This window comes from Anas platyrhynchos, chromosome 1 (genome assembly GCF_047663525.1).
Source record: "Anas platyrhynchos isolate ZD024472 breed Pekin duck chromosome 1, IASCAAS_PekinDuck_T2T, whole genome shotgun sequence".
Classification (NCBI taxonomy): Eukaryota; Metazoa; Chordata; class Aves; order Anseriformes; family Anatidae; genus Anas; species Anas platyrhynchos.
Window position 1 is genome coordinate 184356995 of NC_092587.1, and position 19616 is coordinate 184376610.

General features: G+C 37.5%; 1 protein-coding gene across 1 annotated transcript in view; it reads right to left on the reverse strand.

Moving 5' to 3' along the window:
- Positions 1–889: 889 nt before the first annotated feature.
- RXFP2 (relaxin family peptide receptor 2) overlaps positions 890–19616 on the reverse strand; it is a 30052-nt gene continuing 11325 nt past the window's right edge. The window contains exons 6-18 of the mRNA XM_027470037.3: positions 18631–18702; positions 17631–17702; positions 17182–17253; positions 15813–15884; positions 15045–15116; positions 13927–13998; positions 12559–12630; positions 12363–12434; positions 8293–8364; positions 6649–6878; positions 4715–5125; positions 2964–3182; positions 890–1778 (exon numbers count right to left, since the gene is read on the reverse strand). Of these exons, the coding sequence (XP_027325838.3) occupies positions 1543–1778; positions 2964–3182; positions 4715–5125; positions 6649–6878; positions 8293–8364; positions 12363–12434; positions 12559–12630; positions 13927–13998; positions 15045–15116; positions 15813–15884; positions 17182–17253; positions 17631–17702; positions 18631–18702 (1744 nt within the window). The 3' untranslated portion in view covers positions 890–1542. The remainder of the gene's footprint in view (positions 1779–2963; positions 3183–4714; positions 5126–6648; positions 6879–8292; positions 8365–12362; positions 12435–12558; positions 12631–13926; positions 13999–15044; positions 15117–15812; positions 15885–17181; positions 17254–17630; positions 17703–18630; positions 18703–19616) is intronic.

Here is a 19616-nt window from a genome sequence, read left to right on the forward strand (position 1 = left end):
CTATACCTGCTCTGCCCCCCAACTCCTGCTCTACCGTCAGTAGGCAGACATTGAACCCAGGAGGCTCCTTGGACCATTCAGGTCAAGCAGGACAGGGTCTAGCAAATTAAGGCACCAAGTGGGTTAGGAAGTAATGGAAAGTAGGTCAACTGGCTCACTAACTGAAAGGATCTTCCAATACCTAAATGCTAGTTAAGGTATCTTCAGACAGAATCCCATGCTGAAATGTGCGCAGTGTGAAAGCTTGGGTCAAAACCTCACAGTTGTGCTTACTGCCACGGTACAATGACCTTATTATTGGATTTCACCTCCTGCCTTTGTGGTGGTTCAAATATATGCATTTTATTGCAAAGTCTGGGTGGGCCTGGAGCATATATTCAGTCATTTCATCTTAGGTGAGAAACGTTAACTCTTCAGGCTTTTCCTCACTTTTAGCAATGAGCCCACACACTTGTTTTTTGTTTTCCCATTTCTGGATTTTCCTCATTGCTCCAAAATCCTTTTGTTTGTTAACACTGCAAAATGATTTATAAACAGGTGCTTCTGAATCATTTTTGGAGCTTTCTTCAGTAAATATTAAAAAAAAAAAAAGTAAAAGTTGGCTGAAAGCTTTGCTATACTCTTTTTCTAAAAGCTTGACTCTTCTATTTATAACAGGTAGGCAGCTCATACGCAATGAAGTCAAAATATAACTAAGGTGGTTATGAAAACATAGCTAATAAAGGTGAATTGTTCTTCCTTACAAGTGCTTGAGTCAGCCCCATAAATGCTCCCGCAAACCTGTGCTCACCCATGCTGCCAGGATGCCTATGCTTCATAAAAACTGATGCAATGAAAACTGAATCGACTGCTTTCAAGGATCATTCTGAGAGCTTCATTATTTAATTTTTATTTCAGTCTGGGCTCTGTTGCTTACACAGGAAGTTCACTCGACTTTTAGTGCCTTAAAATATTATAATAACACTACTCAGGTCTTGCAGTTCTGAGTAGTGACTTTATGTGCACAAAGAGACATTCACCACTCTGCAGAGCCCCCGTATTACTTAAATCTTACAAGATTAATATAGATTCACATATTGCATAGAATATTCTGGCCTTTCCCCCCCATGAGCTTCCAACCTTGGGATAAATACTTCACCATGAGGATATATCCTTGAATTGCTAGTACAGTCAAAAAGAGACAAATGTTCCAGAAAGGTCCTTTGCCTTAAACTAATATATGATATGAAGACTATATCTAACAAGTACAGATGCACTGACCCTCTGGAGAACAGGGATGAATAGTTGCAAAGTATTGCCACCTTTAGCCCCAGTCCAGTCTGTCTGTGTTTCAAGCTGTAATACAAATCTCGCGTGATAAATACAACAGCTGTGTTTTTATTTTCCAGGAAGACGCATACAGAGATGGTAATTGCCAAAAAGACTCTTCATAGGAACCTCAAGGAGATTAGCACAGTTGTAAGGCAGTTAGGTCCTCTTTCCATTATCTTGACGACAAACAACCACATGTAAATTGGTGAAAGTCAGCACAGTCCTCAGGAATTATTTTTGTAAAAGTCCAAGCTTAAATGAAGAGCTATGGGTGAAGGAATCATTTGTACGTGTGACTGAAGTGGCCAAGGCTTTTTCATTGCTTCTGAAAATTGCCCTCCTTCGACGACTGCCCAGTGACTGCTTTAGCTTCTCCTTAAAGAAAGTAGTTGTGAGAGTATAGAGGATGGGGTTCAGGGCACTGTTTATTGGCAGAACAAATATCACTATCCAGGAAGTGACAGTGTCTAGGAAAAAATATGAGATACTTAGTATGCTCTTTTGTAAGAACACTACAGAAGTAAGCATGTCTTTATGTCCTTTTTACTTTGTCTTTCTTTTTTAACTTTATGTCACCTTATGTCATTTTTGAAGAATTCTACCATACATATCATTTTTTACAAGAAAGGGGTTTGAATTCAACGTTGCTCAATGTGTTTTTCATTGAGCTCACCAGGGGTTTTGATGAGATGCAGGAAAAAAAAAAGACTTTTTAACAGAGAGTGTCTTTTTTTTTTTTTTTCCTATCTACTAGAATTTAATAAAAACACTAAATGTGAACTAAGGCCCATCTCTGTTTAGGAGAGTATTTAATATAAATCTAAATCCCCTTCAATACAAAATAATATAAAATCAACCTCAGTAATACCTAGTGTTTACATTGCAGTGTTCATCAGTAGGGCTCAAAATGCCGTACAAAAGCCACCATCAGAGGGGTGAAGTTACTCACTCAGAAAGCCATGGACTTTACCATCCTGAATCCCACTCTAGCCATAGTTGTATGTCTGCTGCACATCCTCATGGTGGACATGTTTTATCTTTAACTATCCACCTATAATCACTTTTTTCCTGGTTATGCAAATGGAATTCAGTGCCGCCAGTGAGGCTGAAAAGGTTTTATAATAAAACCATTGTCAATTTACTACATTTCTTTAATGCCTTTCATCTTGTGGGGAATTATTTACCAATTTTCTACAAACATGAGGCATCAATTTTGTAAAATTTTAATGGGAAAGTAGGATGCCTTCATTACAGTGTTATCTGTTAGCAGCTGCCAGGCTAGCAAGACTGCATATAACCAGTGCAATAGTGGAGAGCTATGAAAGCGTGCATCTCTTTACCCTCTCAGGGGCAGTTAGCGGACAGCACGGTCCGTGATGGACTTATGGACTTACTCATACATATTACTGTGAGATTTTGCAGCTGTAGAAGAAAACTTCTTTGCTGGGTAGCCTATTCTTGTTCTCACATACATACATGCATTTAAGGTTATATGTATTTACTTTAAAGTTCATTTTCTGAACCTAGAAGAAGTCAAACATTTTGGACAATACTTCCTCTTCACCCATAGCTTGCTAGAATTCCTCTGGCAGAATTGGTTTACTTTAAACTGAATCTTTACCAAAAGAAATCTCACTCTTAAATAGCATTACCTAGAATTTCCCCCTGGAATAAGGAGAGGATTTTAATGACAAAGACAGGAATCCAGCAGATGGCATCAGTGAATACAATAAAAAAAAATCGATTGGCGATGGCAACATCTCTGTGAATGTGACTCCTCATCTCTGATGTCTGAAGGGCCGTTTTTTGAATGGAACAAAACATGCTGACATAGGAAAATACTATGATGACGAAGGCGAGCAGGTTCACACCTGTGGGGAAACAACATGGAAATCGAACGGCATTGAAATGATGACAATAGTTCCTCTCTCCCCTTTCTCCCACCACTCCTGTTTGATTTTCCTCTATTGCTTGGTTAAAATTTTTATGTTAGGAGCAGCTCCTCAATATTGTCAAGTGTCACACAGCCCGCTCGCATACCACGTGTTCCCATCTGTTACACAGTGAGATGTGAACAAGTTGTAAGAAGTTACTATAGAAACACAGCTAATGCACACAATGGGGGGGCTCATGATTCCACAGAGATCTGATCTCCCGACTAGAAATGCTGCGATAAATCTGCACCAGAAAGCGCCTCCAGGTCTCTAGCATGGTGATGAAAGAACGACATATTCCCCAGCAAAGTGACAAACCACTCTAAAGCGTATGTTCATTTCAGACAGCCTTCCTCAGTTCTGTATAAATATCCATCGCAAATTCCTGATGGAAGAACATGTGCAGAGCAAGCTGTGCAACTTGGATTTTAATCACACGGTGCTGTGTTGCAGAGCAAGACTTTTAAAAATTCATCAGATGGCAACTCTGCGTATTGGAGTGCTCCAATAAAGAGCTGAAAGCCATCGAAGGAGCCATTTCAGTCAAGATCCCAGCATCTGAAATAGTCACTTGCTCAGAAATATGGATCAAAAAAAAAAAAAAAAAAAAAAGTCAAAGAATTGAAAAGCATAACATGATCGTTTTATTGATGGGAAATCATTACATGAATTTGATTTGACATATGTATTGCATTTTTTACTTTCTACTCAATATAATTCTAAACAAACTACAGCTTTCATCTTTCAGTATGTAGGTTTTCTGTCTTGAGATTGAGAAATAAAAGGTAAATGTATGTGTATTGGCAAAACAACCTATACAGCTTAGCAAATGCAGGTCACGGAGGAGATCGTTTGGCAGCAGTTTGAATAATTTTCAGTCTTTGCTGTGAGCGAGTGCTCAAGCTGAGCATAACCAGTTCATACATATTTCAGACTGAAGTTTCTGGTTTTATTCTGTTTCTTTCAAGTTTGTTTTATATACATATATTTAATCATTATTTGTTGCCAGTATAATGCACATACAGCTATACTTTTAAAGTTTCATCCCGTGTTATTTATATCATCACAGTTTCCTGTGATACATTGAAAATGATGCTGAGGAGTCATTGAAGGTTGCTGATGTTACAGATTTATCAAAATGAAAAGGTTTCAAACTAAAATATAGTTAAGTAATTGCATGATCTCACTGTTATTACCCAAATTCCTATTTCCTTCTATGTCTTCTCCTCTTCTGTGTTACATTCACATGTGTTTTGTTAAAAATAGGTGCTAAACTCTTCAGGTAACAGACCCTTAAGAGTGCAGCCAGCACATGAGGCTCTGGTCCTCTTGTGTGCCTTTAGAAACTGTTATAACATGAACATTAATGGTGTACTGAAAAGTGCATCTACCAGTGAGTATTCATTAGGTATTTTTTCTAGTAAAATCATATTAATCAGTAATTATGACACGTTAAAAAATAAACTTACCAAGAAAAATACTAAGGGAATACCTGTTGCCTCCAATTTCTTCCATTCGATCAGAATTCAGTGGGAAACAAACTCCATTTTTCCCATAATAATTTCCAAAAAAGTCCACATCCCAGAATGGGATTATTGCTATGACAAATCCAGCAATCCATATGGATATAAGAATCACTATTGTCTTCTGCTTTCCAGGGCGGATATTACTGAAGGGAAAGACAATCACTAAATACTTTTCCAAGGTCAGATATGTCAACAATAGGACTGAGACCTCTGTAGATAGCATGGCGATGAACCCCATGATATGACACGGTAAACTTTCCATCCACAGCACAGCATATTTTTTATACTGTCCACGGTATTTAACATCAAAAACTCCAATGAAGAACAAATACACCCCCATTAGACAATCAGCACCTATTTAAGAAACAGATTTCATAGTTTACTGAAAATAGCAACGAAATACTTTATGTATATCATACTTCTGTGCCTAGCCAAACTCTAGCTGGCATACAAAAATGATTTAACCCAGTGAGAATTCACTGTCGATAATTCATGTGATACGGGGCTATGAGCCTCCTGGTCACAAATGAGTGGAAGTGCTATTGGGGATCCCTCAGGCGCATATGCAAGGACCTTGGGTCAAACTCCTTGGCTGTAGCCAGCATGGTGGCTTTTGGGGACAATGCGATATTGAATCCCTGCAATGGATATGTTTGGCATGGAGACATCCAGCCCTGGAGAGAGGCCACAGCAATGTTTGGGCACTGATCAGGGTCCAGATAGAGTTGTGGCAGAGTTTCAGCCAGGAGCAAGCTACAAGTGTCCCAGGCAGAGTGTGGAAGACTTGACAGGTCTACGGCACTACGCAGTAGTGTAATGACACCATGTAATAAATGACACTATTACAAAAAATACACAGATGATTTCTGACATCTTGCCAGGGATTCACCTCTTCTAATTTTACACATCCACAATATGTATCTACCTACAGATAGATACTGTAGAATTAGAATTAGGCAAATTGCACAATCCATTGACTATAACAAGATCTCAGAGTGACTAGTTCATAGACATCTGCACTGTAACCATCGTAAGTCAGGCAAGATAAAATCTTTCATGTGTGAAGGTAATGTAGTCACAAAGCAGAGTTTATAGGCTTGGCTAACTTGAACAAAGAGATGGCAAGCAATAATAGGTCCTGTATGATTTTAAAGGGTTAACCACCAGGAAATAACATCACCCTGTTGCACCATAAATTTCAAGGAAGTAGACTTGGCCGCAGAAAGTCTGAAGTCAGTACCCCATTTCTATTGGCTCCAGGGTTCTTAATTTGGGAAGGACTGCTGGACAACATATGGTGCAATTGTTTGGAAGTAATCACTTTTTCTGAGTTGTGAAATATTTCAAAAATAGTAGAAACACTTATTATTTCTGGTGCCAAAAAAGGGCATATGATGATCACAGAATAATTCAGATAGGAAGTAGTCTACCACTAGCTGGTTTGTTCATAATCTTTAATACAGAATGAAAAGTAGCAAATAATAAAGTAAAATGTTTAAGTTTCATAGGTTCTTTGTACACATCTTGAATATCTAAAATCAAGGAACTGAAAGACCTTAGCTATTTCCTGGCATTCACTTTCATTTAGAATATTGGAAAATAGTGCAAAAATAGATAATGCATAATTTTCAAAAATGCATTGAAACTAGTATATTCACTTATATTTGTGCCCAGAATGCAAACTGAAATTACTGAGGCATACTTCATGCTATACATAGTTTATAAAGTAGTATATACAGTACTGTATTAACTATACAGTAGTATATTATTTTTATATATTATATCCATCATATATATACAGTATATTAGTTTATATATATACTGGCTGTACTAATATACTAATCTATTTATTATGAATACCTTTAATGCATACTTACAACACAAAATTTTGATGGACATGGCATGTGTCTCATTTTCTGCTTTGATAAATGATCTCATTCCAATGACAAGAAGATTTCCAAAGCATGTAACACAAGCTATGACCCACACAAATACTCGCAGAACATTGTTAGCTAAGAGATCTTCAAAAGATGAAATCCCATCTGTTAGCGGCGTGCATATTCGCACATGGAGTGCATAGGAGCAGTAGTGAAACTTTTTGAAGTAACTGAAAAGGAAAGAAATTACCACGTAATGTGGGTTAAACACAAGTCACAGCTCCATACCAGTTATGCAGTTATGTGCCCTTTGTTCATATATGACTTGAGAGGAATGGTCAGAGCGGATAGATTTGTTGTTTTCACAAACCTTTGAAGGACTTTGCTAATCTTTTTTTAATTTAATTTTATTTTATTTTTTTGTTAGTGTGCAGGTAGTTGCTGCCCATGAAAAGGTGCTTGAGAAGCAGATCTTCTACTGTTCCTTGGCAGAAGGATTTTGCCTGCATTAACAGATCATGAAATATCTGTGGAATGACTTAAATTTGGTAATGAACATTTAAGGATCTCAGCATATCAGATCATAAACATACCAGTTCCTTGACCATTCATTATTCATATAAATATTTCTCTATTTCAGTGTCAGTGCTTTCATAAAGAAGGCCTGTAGGACAGGCCACAAAGGCTCTAACAGAGTAAAGCCTGCAAGGACACGGTTGTTTTGAATTGCATCCTTACAGCCTACTGGCTTCTGGAAGATTTAAAAATATGTTCCAGTGTTTTCTGAATACTGGATACAAAAATGTTTAAAGTTAAACCTGTCCATAGGTGATGTTTCTTTTTATATTGAAGAAATACTGCACAGTGACTCAGTGTTAAAGAAACAAAAATATCAAAAATCAAACCCAGTTCTTGTATGATGAATAAAGAACAAGATGAATAAAGAACAAGAATATCAAATATAAAAACTAGAAGGATAGATTTGCAAATGAAATTCTAACATGATTGAATTGTGACTTGTATGAACAATGGTTTATGAAAATTTCTCATAAAGAAGGACACTTTAAATATTTAAAGAGACACAGGCATTTCAGTATACACATAGAAGTGTGATGTTCCTGAAGCTGTTTGCCTCAAATCAGGGATAGTAGTTTAAAGGCACCCGGTGTTTCTGGCATCTAGCTGTGACATATTGTGAAGAGAAAAGGCATGTTTTATGATATCAAGATAAAATGGTTGTATGGCACACATTCTATCTTCTTTATCAACGTATATGGCTTTTACTCATGTTCAAAATATAATTATTTTTCTGTTTCCTGACTCAGTTCCCAGTTTTGATGCTCCTGAATGACATATTCTACTTCTGCCTCCTAAGCTTAAGGCTACAGGAACTCCCAAGTAAGCAACTAGTTTCATTTATTCAATTTCAGCCAGAAAAAGAAGTGGTGTGACACAATTTAGAAATGAGATAACTAAATGAGAAGCCTGTTTCCTTTCTCTGTTTAAAATACTAAATCTATTTTTTTTTCCAGGAATTGGGCTCCCTGTTGAAGTAACTTGGAAACGCAACTTGGGATGGTTTTAGACATTTTTGCATGAACTAAAACCCACGTTATTATTCTTTCTTTTATTTTGCATACATACATGTGGGAGAGGTTCCTCATATGCTGGAACATTCTTGCATTTATATTCGGAATCTCAATCATTTCCAGGTCTCTGTAAAATATGTAAATATGTAAATGTTATGATCTGTAAATTAATTATATGCAATAGGGTTTTCTGTAGTTATCAACATTAGAATTACACAAGCGAGCATTTTCTTAAACCAAAGACCTTAAAGAAACAATTTTATGGCAAAATCCTGACTGTATTCAGTAAGAATGATCCTACTACTGTTCATCACAGAGCTTTTTACTGGAAGATTGTGCCATCAGGATATACATTTAACCTGAGCTCTCTGTGTAGCTAGGCCATTTGACAACCGATGTACAAGAAGTGACTTGCTGATAGAGGTTTTTGTTCCTTTCCTTGGGTGCTAAGCTCAGCTGCTCACAGCAGTGCAATTTAAAGCCTTATTATTACAAACATTGGCCAAAGGGCCTTCCGATCAACAAAGGAGTCAGAGACCTGGAAACATTTAAGAAGAGGCAGAAATAGAAGACAGCTTCTGCTATAAGAATCAGAAGAAGAGAGGAAGAAATAACACAAGAAGGTAAAATGTGTAATTCTCTCAGCTTTTCCTTGGGGAAGGGGGAATTCCCCTCTGTTATTCAGAATAACATTGCCCTGCAAGTTTTTGATAAGAAATTCAAGGTAGTGGGAGGTAGCTGTGGGCCAGCTGAGGAACAACAAGGACTCTAAAGATCTTTTGCGTCTGGATTACTAGAAGCAGCAGCTGTGGACAGTACAGACAGGCCTCCCCTTGGAAGGAAAGGCAGTCACAGGGACAGGCTAGCAGCTCACAGAAGCTGGATATTTTGTCACATTTTTGGAGTGCCGGCAGAGATGGCTTGCACAAACCACAGCTACTAGCTGCCCAGCAGCAGAAGCTGCAGCAGGGAATGATTCAAGCAATGGTGTGTACAGCTTGAAGGACAAATCACTAGAGTGTGTGTTTGCAGGTGAGGACCTGGTCCTTCTCCCACTTGCCACCCAAAGTGCTAAGATGATTTTTTTTTTTTTAATTTTATTGTTTGAGTAGGTTCAGGTGCCTGTGTTGGGTTTTGTTTCACCTGACATCAGGCCTCCACACTGTAGTTAAGGCTGGAGCTAAGTCTCCCTCAGACTCGGGAGACTCTTGTCCTGCAAGGCTTCTTTTCGTCTGCTGACTGTAGAGGGAGCCTACCAGAGAAGAAGTCTTTAAAAAATAAACTACAAATAAAATGTATCCAAACATTTAACATTAGAAAATAGTAGTTTGAATAACCGGGCAGCCATCCGCATTACGTCTGCACTGGTAAAATGAAGAGGGACAAGACCCAGGCATGGTCCATTGGTCTAGTGGTCCATTCTGCCCAGCTGTTCTGGCCCTTGTGAGCTAGCATTGCCCAGGGTGATGCTGAGCAGAGCCTAAGGAGAGCAGGTTATGAGCCACTCACCATTTAGACAAAGAAACACCCACCCACCTTCTGACATGGTATGGTTCAACGGGACTTGCTGACTAGAGAGGGCACATACCCCATACAGGAGGGAAGATGATATTAAAAATCAGTAAAAATAAAATGCCAGTATAGTATTTTCTATTACATATATGCAAGCAAAACCAGTACTAAGGTGCATTCAGCTCCTTAAAAATCCTAATGGTGGCAGAGCCCTGAAAAAACACTTTGTATACTGAATATATTCACAAAGCATTTCCTGAAGCATCTGAAAGCAAAGCTTCATTCTGCAGCATCCCAATAGACTTTCAGTGTACAGATGCAGTATCAGGAGGACCTATGCAGGAGAGTTAGCAAGCCCAGCAGGGCCAGAAGCAGTAAGAGAAGTTCATTATTTCACACTTTTGGCTAAAACGGAAAAACAAAAGAAGCAATTGGAATGGGTTGTTGATTAGCTGTGATTTGAACAGTAAGACAGTCTCCTGACATAGGCAAAGCAAACTAACTTTATGCAGCTGTCAGAGACGAAAATGCTAATGGAAACCTGCCATGCTGTACGAGTCCATTGCACGATGCATGCGCTGCAGGTACTGGTGTACTTGGACTGCAGCTTACCATTTTCACCAGAGGATTCAGCTGAAATTCTTTTTGGTTCATATTCAAGCCCAAGCTCAGTGGCATTATTCCCGCCCCCCCCCCCCCCCCAAGATCTGAAACTTTAAAAACTCTCTCTCTCTCTTTTTTTTTTTTTGGATTATACACTGTCTATCCCATGAAGTAAAATGCCTGTCATCCTGTCAGCAAGTCTTGTGGAAAAATGAATGCGTAGTGAGAGCACTTTGTTCTGGTTAATTCTAACCCAGTCGGATTTTTGGGAGACTGACATTATGTCTGTCTTACATTCTTTGTTCCCGTACTGCATGTTCTGAGTTGAAAACGCAGATCAGACAATCATTTTGACAGGCAGGCAGGTGGTACTGTTACATTGGCAGCAACATATCTATCACGGTTAATGTGCTCTCAGATTGAAATAACTACACTTTTCCCAGCTGGTCAAGGTTTATATAGCAGCAGAGCATGTCTCTGTCCATATTTCAAAACAATATCCTCTGTTAAGGTTGCTGTCTCGTCCCTGTGGTGGTTTATGGACTGGAATATTGATATTAAGTTATACTTACTGCATTTAGTTCTGTGAGTAATAGTGGTACCAAGGGCTGTATTGCACTTCACAAAGAACCTCAAAGGAAGTTATTCTGGCACAGCTCCCACATGATAGACTCCCTTATCCACAAAAAAAGCACTTCACATGCCCTGGAGACACCTGTTTGAGATGCCCATGAAGAAATGGCTAATATGGCACAAGACCTACGAGAGTCCTGTGGCCTTCTGGAGTAGGAGGTGACAACCAGGAGGGGTAGATAGATATCCAAGGGCATCTCCAATGACACCAAAGTCCTACACGTTGTCAGCTGAATGAGTCAGTGGTGAATACAGTCAGGGGGATCTGGAAAATGGTTTGTCTCAACATAGACCAGATTTTGGTTTGAATTGCTCTTCAGACTAATACTCCATCTGGCATTACTTGACATGTCCTGTGGTATCTGAGACATCCATGTGGGCAGACAGATAGGACACAGGGCCTGCCAAAGACTAAACACTTCCAGGAGTGGCAGCCAGGAAAAATACAGCAGGGATCTCAAAAAGCAGTGGTTTCCTGAATTCTCTTAAATTTTACTCTTACGCTAATGATTTTAGACACATTACCCACCTGTTACCCATGGACACTTCACATATAGGGTCTATGAAGAGGAACTGAGTATTATCCTGTACACTGACTTCAGCACAGTGTTTTTAACTATATGGCACAGGAGAAAATTACCAAACAATGAGTTGCAGGAAAGCTGTCCAGATTCATCCTTAGGATTAATTCAGGATGTTTTCCTTCTGCTTAACAAAAAATAGTGTGAACTGAAGCTCAGCTATTTAAAAGTAACACCTCGTTCTTCTTCTGGACAGCTTTTTAAGAAAAAGCCATATAGCACAGAATGACAATTTTAAAAAGATATTACACTCATGTTTTACAACCCTGAATCCGTTAAAATTAGAAGATGTTCTTTTAGATGAGTGAATCTTTGTGAATTAAAGAAGAAATAACAACAATTCTGACTTCAAGCTCTGTGTAAAATACTTAATTAAAAAAAAATGTGGTTTTCAACACATGTCATCAACACAATGAAGTGAGTATTTTATGAACCACCACAAATTAGATTTTATAGAGGTTCTAAAATACTTCTTACAATTTATTTAGGTCCTGATCTGCTCAGGTAGCCTAGCTGTGCTTGTTGTGTAATTTATTCTTTATTTATGTGTATTGTTTGCTCCTAGCCTCATCATTTGTGAATAGCAGTAAAACTGAGCAAACTGTATGGCTGTAAATCATGCATTTTGGCCTGCTATCTTAGGGTGTTGAGGACTCCTGTAGAAATAGAAAATTAAAGTACATTCAGCATCTAATCAAATGACAATCAGTGTTCTGCAATTTATGAATATTTCTCCTGGAAAGAAAGGATATTATTTAGTGTATTATGCTAGTAAAATATTTCTGGTTTTACTTACAATGACTGAAGCTGCTGAAGGCTTTCAAAGTGATCCTCTGAGAGGTGAGAAAGTGGATTGAAAGACAGATTCCTAAAAGAAACAGAAACTGTTCCTAACTTTAGTAAAAAAAAAAAAAAAAAAAAAAAAAAAAAAAAAAAAGACAAAATAAACTATTACATTTAAGTTCAGTTGCGAATTCTCATTTATAACTTACAGCTTTTGTAAATACTTCAGGTCTTTGAAAATATAACGTGGCAATTCTGTAATCCTGTTGCTGGACAGATCCCTTCAAGAAACAGGGAGAACAAGAGAAATCAGATTCATCCCCAATATTCCACTATCCATTTCAATATACAAACTTTAAAAACTAGAAGACACAGATTTCCTTCTTTTCATAGTTGAGTAGGCACGCTACCTTGCTTAAAAGTCTAATAGCAGCAAAATTATCTTTTATAATTTCTTTGTTCATCCAATATTTCCTTGCTCTAATTTTATCCATAAGTCACTTTGAAGCCAGTCAGTACAGGCACTGATGTTTGGCAATTGCTAAACATGGATCATTTTAGCTCTGATTCATCATACCTCATTCAGCTGAGGTATCTAATTTGGGAACCTGGTTGCCTGAGGGTCTCTGTATAATTTATGAACTTAATCATTGCCGAGAGGTGAGATGAATCAAGGCCTAATTACATAGATGTGAAGCTTTCACATTTAATATAGGTAGAGCGTGGAAAAAACAAAGCAAAATAAATACAAATCCCATGGTAAAGACTGTTTTTGGTGAACAAACTATTTGTTTCATGGAGTTTCCACCATGCCAGACCAGTGTCTTTAACAAATCATTCTAGTTGCTGTTCTCTTCCAACAGCCTTTAGCAGCCCGTTTCAATCACTCGCATCTTTCTAGCCACTGGTGGTTTTCCTTCCAGCTTTCCCTTCTCTTTTTGGCTTCTGCTCCTTCTGCAGCCATTCTCTGTCCCTGCCTAAACACACCATGCCAGATAACGAGGTAGCCAAGCCCCAGATGCAGCGTGGTGCTGCTGCATGCAAGTGAGCCTGATGCATCCGTGCTCATCCTTGGGGGAAGTGGCAGACTAGCATCTAAAAGTAGCTTAAAATCTTAAAGCTAAAGGGAGGAGGCTGGTCCACCTCTATAAAGCAGCCGTTGTGTCCCATTTATTTTTCTGTAGAGTATACAGGGGATAGAGAGACCCTCAGAGTGATCCAAAGAGACTCAGAAATGCTGTTGGCTCCAGAAGACCCAGGCAGAGTTTCCAGGAGGGGAAGGAACATGATGGTCACTTGGATACAGGGGGATCTTGTTTTTTAGCCCATACATTACAAACTGTGCCTGCTGCAAATCCCAGGAAGCCTCACAATCAGAGGTATCAGGTTCTCCTTCCCCATGGTGCTGCCTAAGGCACTACACACAGCTCCCTCTTGCTGGCCTCTTCCTGGCCTCCAGCCCTTGCTTCTGCATGGCCTGCTGGCCCACCTTTAGCAGGAAAGGGACAACACACTCACAGATGACAGGCATTACTGCTCACACGCTATCATTTAAAAATAGACTGTAAAAAGCTCACAATTCCCCCAAATCTTTTAATGAGGAAAAGGTATATGCCGGCACAAAGTGAAGTTGATTTCCACGAAGAATCCTGTAAAGGAAAATATGTATTAGCCTAAATACCTAATGATTCAATTTAATACACAGGGCTAATTTTGTGTTTCTGTGTCACTACCTGGCTTTCTATTTTTTCAGTTGTATTAGACCTTCCATAGGACCCTGGCTAATTTTTACAAGCTGTATAAGTTGCAAGGTATGTTGTGGTCACTGCAAAACAAACCTACACAAGGCTAAGAGTTAGTTAAGTAAAACTGTCCTTAGCATTAATTAAAAGCAAGCAATTAGCTACGTAAGAGAGCAACATGAAATTTTATTTGATTGAAAGCTCTGGGATTTGCTGTCCAGACAGAAAAGTGACATATTCAAATTTAGGTGTGTTGTTTTTGTTTTTTCCTTTTGTTCTCACTGGGTTTCATACCATCCCACTGCAGGGAATTCTCTTTCCTCACTGGTAAGACACCACACCAAGTAGGACAAGGAATGCTTCATATTTCTGAATCTTTACATGTTTTTCTTCATGATCCTCCTTCAGATCCCCCTTCAGATTCTGTTTTTCCTTTCCTCTGTATTACATGAACTATAGCTGAATATGAAAAAAGTTAGAATGTGCATTATTGTTGTATACAAAAATATTTAATTTTATCAGCAATGCTATTTTTTGCTTATCCCCTGCATGGGAATATGCCAGTCTGAAGGAGGAGTGAATTCAGCAAGAAAAAACATCTGCAGGTTGAGATTCAGGCATACTGCATTATGTCTGCTTTGTGATCAGACTGCGAGTCCCGGGACTTCATGGAGTTTGAAAAGCCTGGTACTCATGATCTGCTCACAAGGCAGAAAGCATATAGTGTGCTTATTTCTTATTCTTTTTGTTGAAACAAGTGATATCATGACAATTGCCAAAATGCTCCATGTGACTATGCTTACAATAATTCATTTAATGGTAAAGAATACCTCCCTGACAAAAGCACAACTGTCCTGATTAGGCTTTATATATTGAGACAAATACTGTGTTGAGAACTGAGTCACACATATTCAAAAGGTTTTTATTGCTTTGTTTTTATGTCTTTTACTTACAATACCGTGAGCGCATCACATTCTAGGAAGGTGGTATTAGTTAAGGTCTTAATACGATTGCCTTCAAAATCCCTAAATAACAATAAGGAAACTGTTATTCATGAGTTGTAGAATGATTTTGCAGGAGGGAGTACAAGCTCTGGCATAATCTCCTTTTTATGTCCCTCCTTTATTTCTTCCAAAATTAACCCTAATTTATTACCTAGATCTAAATATGAATGTAAATGTCAAAAAAAAAAAAAAAAAAAAAAAAAAAAAAAAAAAAAAAGCAAAGTATAGCCCTTTCTTTGTTGTGATTTTATCTTTATTTATGGCCCAGCTCAACAACCCTTTCAGCAATAGTAAAGTAATACATTTTCATTTCTCATATGTAGCCTGTATACCAGAATAAATAGAGGCCACTAGGTGGAGGTTTTACATCTAATTGCAACGTATGTCTATTTTATCCTAAGTTATGCTTAGGGTAAACATATTCACAATAACTTACTTCATTTTCTTTGGTAAACTGAAGTGAAAGACAGAATTTTGTTAAGCTCATGAGAGTCATGAGAACAAGAAGCAGCTCTAAAAGTTTATGTTGGCAGACAACTGTCGTATCTTTCAGATAGGCATTTGAGACAACATGAGGTTCAACATTGGCAAAGGCTCTACTGTTTTTAGAATGTCACACCTGGCTTGGACTAACAGAATAAAAAAATGATGCATTTTTGTCTTCACAGAAAATGATATAATAATTTATCAAAGGAAACTTTCACATGATTTACTTACATCCAGTTAATAAGAGGCATTTGACTACAGATCTTCTTAGGAAGAGTCTCAAGTGAATTGTTTATCATTGATCTTCATAAATTAAAACATGGTTAGAAAACAAGATGTTTTATCATACTTCACAGCAAAATATGTAAGTGTAAGAAAGATATGCAAATGTAAACTTTTGAGAAAATTCCAAGATTAGGTTAGTTACATTGCTTTAAAACTTAAGGCAAATTTAGATTTTACAGAACTACAGAAAAAAAAAAAGAAAAAAAAGAGAAAAAAAGAGTAAGTTGCCAGTAATAAAACATGTTTAGTATCAGAAAAATAATTGCTAGTTCTTAATATTTTTTTTTTCTTTAATAAGCAATGGATACATTAACTGACTGAGAAATATGCTGAATCATATTGATTTGATCAACCCACCCCCCACCACCCCTAAAAAAATAACCAACAACAAACCAACAAGCAAACAAAACCATGTGTCCATCAAAAAAGTTAAATCCTAACTACTGGTATTGTAGGTTTTCCACACGTGCTCTGACCTTTCTCAAGCTCTTTCCCATGGGAGCTGGTAAGGGTACGGAGGATAAGGGTAGGGCGGTATTTCAATTCTCCAAGTTACTAATGCCAGCTTTGGTGGCCGCAGCTGCCTATGAGGAGCTTAGCTGAGACACTTGAGTCATTGACTAATTAAAGATGCAAAGTTTTTCATCTTCTCCGCCCTGAGCCAAGGGACTAGTAGCAAAAAAATGCATTTTCCACTAGCAAAACCAAATGATTTATTTCCCTGGATACTAATAAAAACAGCTGCTATGTTTTATGAGAAACTGAGATTGTACTTCTCAGGTGCTGATTTACTTGTTGAGGGTGGTGGAAGGAGCTTATAGGATATCATTTCTCCTTCCTGTGCACTGTAATCTCTGTCTGTAATGGAATTTCTGTTATAGTCATCACAGTGGGATCTGCATGGTCAATTATCTCAATACCTAGATACTCTTAATTTTCTAAAAGGAGAGGCTAGGTTTCTCCAGGTTGTACTCAAGAATTTTCAGTTTAAATCATGAGTTTCTTATAGGTGTTTAGGGAAAAGAGATATGATCCTAAACAGTTTTACAACTTCAAGAATGTGCTTTAGTTTTAACTGAAACATAATTAGGATGGTCCTAGCTTAAAAAATGCTTGAGAAATCCACATTTGAATCTAGAATAGGTAAGTATTGGGAGTTGGCAAGCGTGACTCCTTCATGAAGGATATGCTTGAAATCTTGGGAAAATGAAGGAATTTGGAGGAAAAAAAAAAAAAAAAACAACAAAAAGATAGAAGGGAAAGCTACTTGGTATTGAACAATATCAATATGAAAACGTGTAAGAGCAATACTTACAGAAAAAACAAAGACTTTAGGCCAGTAAATAACTGCTGTGAAATTTTCGCTATTGGGTTATAATCCAGAATTCTGGAAAGAAAGAATAGTTCTTTTTTTTTTTTTTTTTTTTTTTTTTTTTTCTTTCTACATCAGTGGTCCTTCTAAGAAAACAGCAAAAAGAAGGACAAATTGAGCAAACCACAAGGAAGCTTCTTGTCTGCAATTCCAGAATAACTAGGCCTAGAAAATGGACCCAGAATAACTAGACTTCCAAAAATTGAAATGTAGTCTTTGTAACAGCAATAAGGAGTTGCAGGCTGTAATCTTTCACAATATTTTTGTACAGAATGCTATGTACAAACATAGATTTACTGCTTTGTTTCTTTCCTTTTAGACCAAAGCCAGATATGCATACGTTGCTAGAAACGAATAATACTTTTACAGACAAGGAGAAAATGGGTACTCACAGCCATTTCAGTTTGTGTAGATCTCTGAATACCCCAGGTTTCAAGCTGGTGATGCAGTTATGGCTGAGATACCTGTTGACAAAGAGTATAACGCTGGAACTAAAATAATGCTATCTAAAACCTGGTAGACTAATTTTAAAGAGAGGAAGCCAAAAACATTCAGACATGATGAGAGCAACCAGAAAGATAAACAACTGTGACAGGCAATGCTGGATTTTAAAATGCTGTATTTTAAGGTTACTATCTCATAAAAGACTGTCTGCTACTGCAAGGGCAATAGCATTTGACTTAATGCTTTTTAATATTTTATATGTGGAATGATGCTTGGTAAAGCATTAAAAACGTGTTTTATGAATAGTTTTGTGCTGCACAGGGGTAGATATGTTTTGCTGTGATGCAATGGACAACTTTTGCCTAGGCCATATACATACACTATTTCAGACCATGCCAGAGATGGTGAAAAAACGCTTTGCATTAATACACATTGATCTGTCAAAATGTCAATAACTGTAGTTTTTTATCCCAAACTTGATAAGAAGCCTGTAAGAGTAACATGATTTTCAAAGGCACTGAGATTTTATCAGCTCTTGGAAGTGGTGAGGTACCTGGATTTTGAGAAATACTGTCTAAAATATGATATAAATACCAACATCTGAATAATTTAGCCAATACGTTTTGTGAAAATCAACTAATGATGTGCTGTCAGGTACGCATACCAAATGAAGTTTATAATGTGTGTGTGGTGATAAACAAAGAAGTTCAGTGATTTGTCTTTGTCCCAGAGTTCAATTAGAGTCACAGTAGGAGTTAAAATATAGAGACTGCTGACTTCTAGCACCTTTCTTAAGCTACTAGAATATGCTGAATTGTGTTTGGATGAGGCTGAAGGGTGGAAGTTTACATGAAACTTCCCAATTTTTTTGAAGGATGTTTGCTCTGTGATACCCAAGAAACAATGTGTGATATAAAAAGGCAAAATTAGGACACTCACTGCACTCACAATTTCTGAAGTTTGTATAGCCCAACGAATGCTTTCCTCGATATTGTCTGGATGCAATTGTTTTGTAGAAATCTGGTACAGAAAAGGTAAGAAAACCAGGATAATCTTATTAACTTAGAATTGCAGGTGTTTCATAATCCACTATTTATCCCCTTCTGCCATTTAAAGCACACTACTAAATTAATGCCTGATGTAGCACCACTGAAGTATTTTCCACCAGAGCAGAACTTTCTAATGACTTCTATGAAGCTATTCAATATGTGGCTGTGTCATTCTCATTTCTTGATTATTTTTTTGGAATAGAACATCATAGGGTATAAAAAGAAGGTGCAAAATAGAAAGCACTGGAGGCTGGAGAGAAAAGCCAATACTGTTCGAGGCTGCAGGCATATTATTTTGAATTTTATGAAATGTAAAAAATAGTGAGGCCATCCTTCTTGACACTCATGTTAATGTACATTGAATCTAGTGATGCACCTCTGCTGAAAATTAGTGGCATATATATTTTGTTTATATAAAATTGGTTAGCACCCTGCCCACTCTTCAAATTATACAGGCCTTTCCCATGGAAAGGCAATTCTTGAAGGCTGCTAATCTCTTCTGGATGGATGGTGGTTTGAGCTGTCATTAGGAATTATCTAGCAAAAGGCATACACTATCCAATCCAAAACAAAAGGTGAGCTCAAATATTATATTATGTATTTATGTTTTTTTGTTTGTTTGTTTTTAATGAGGTTTTATCATATGTCTGTCATATGAATTTTTACCCTTATATTTGTCCGTTTTCTCATGTAGACCACATATTTGCTAGCTTTATATGTATACCTTAATCCCATAAGAATTTATCTGAGGGAGATTCCAATTACAGTGCTGACTGATTGATTGATTCTTCTTTTTTATTTTTGTTATTAACAACAGCCATATTTAAATAGGATACAAGTCATTCTACCTCTTAATATCCAAACGTCTCCCTTCTTCATAACTCA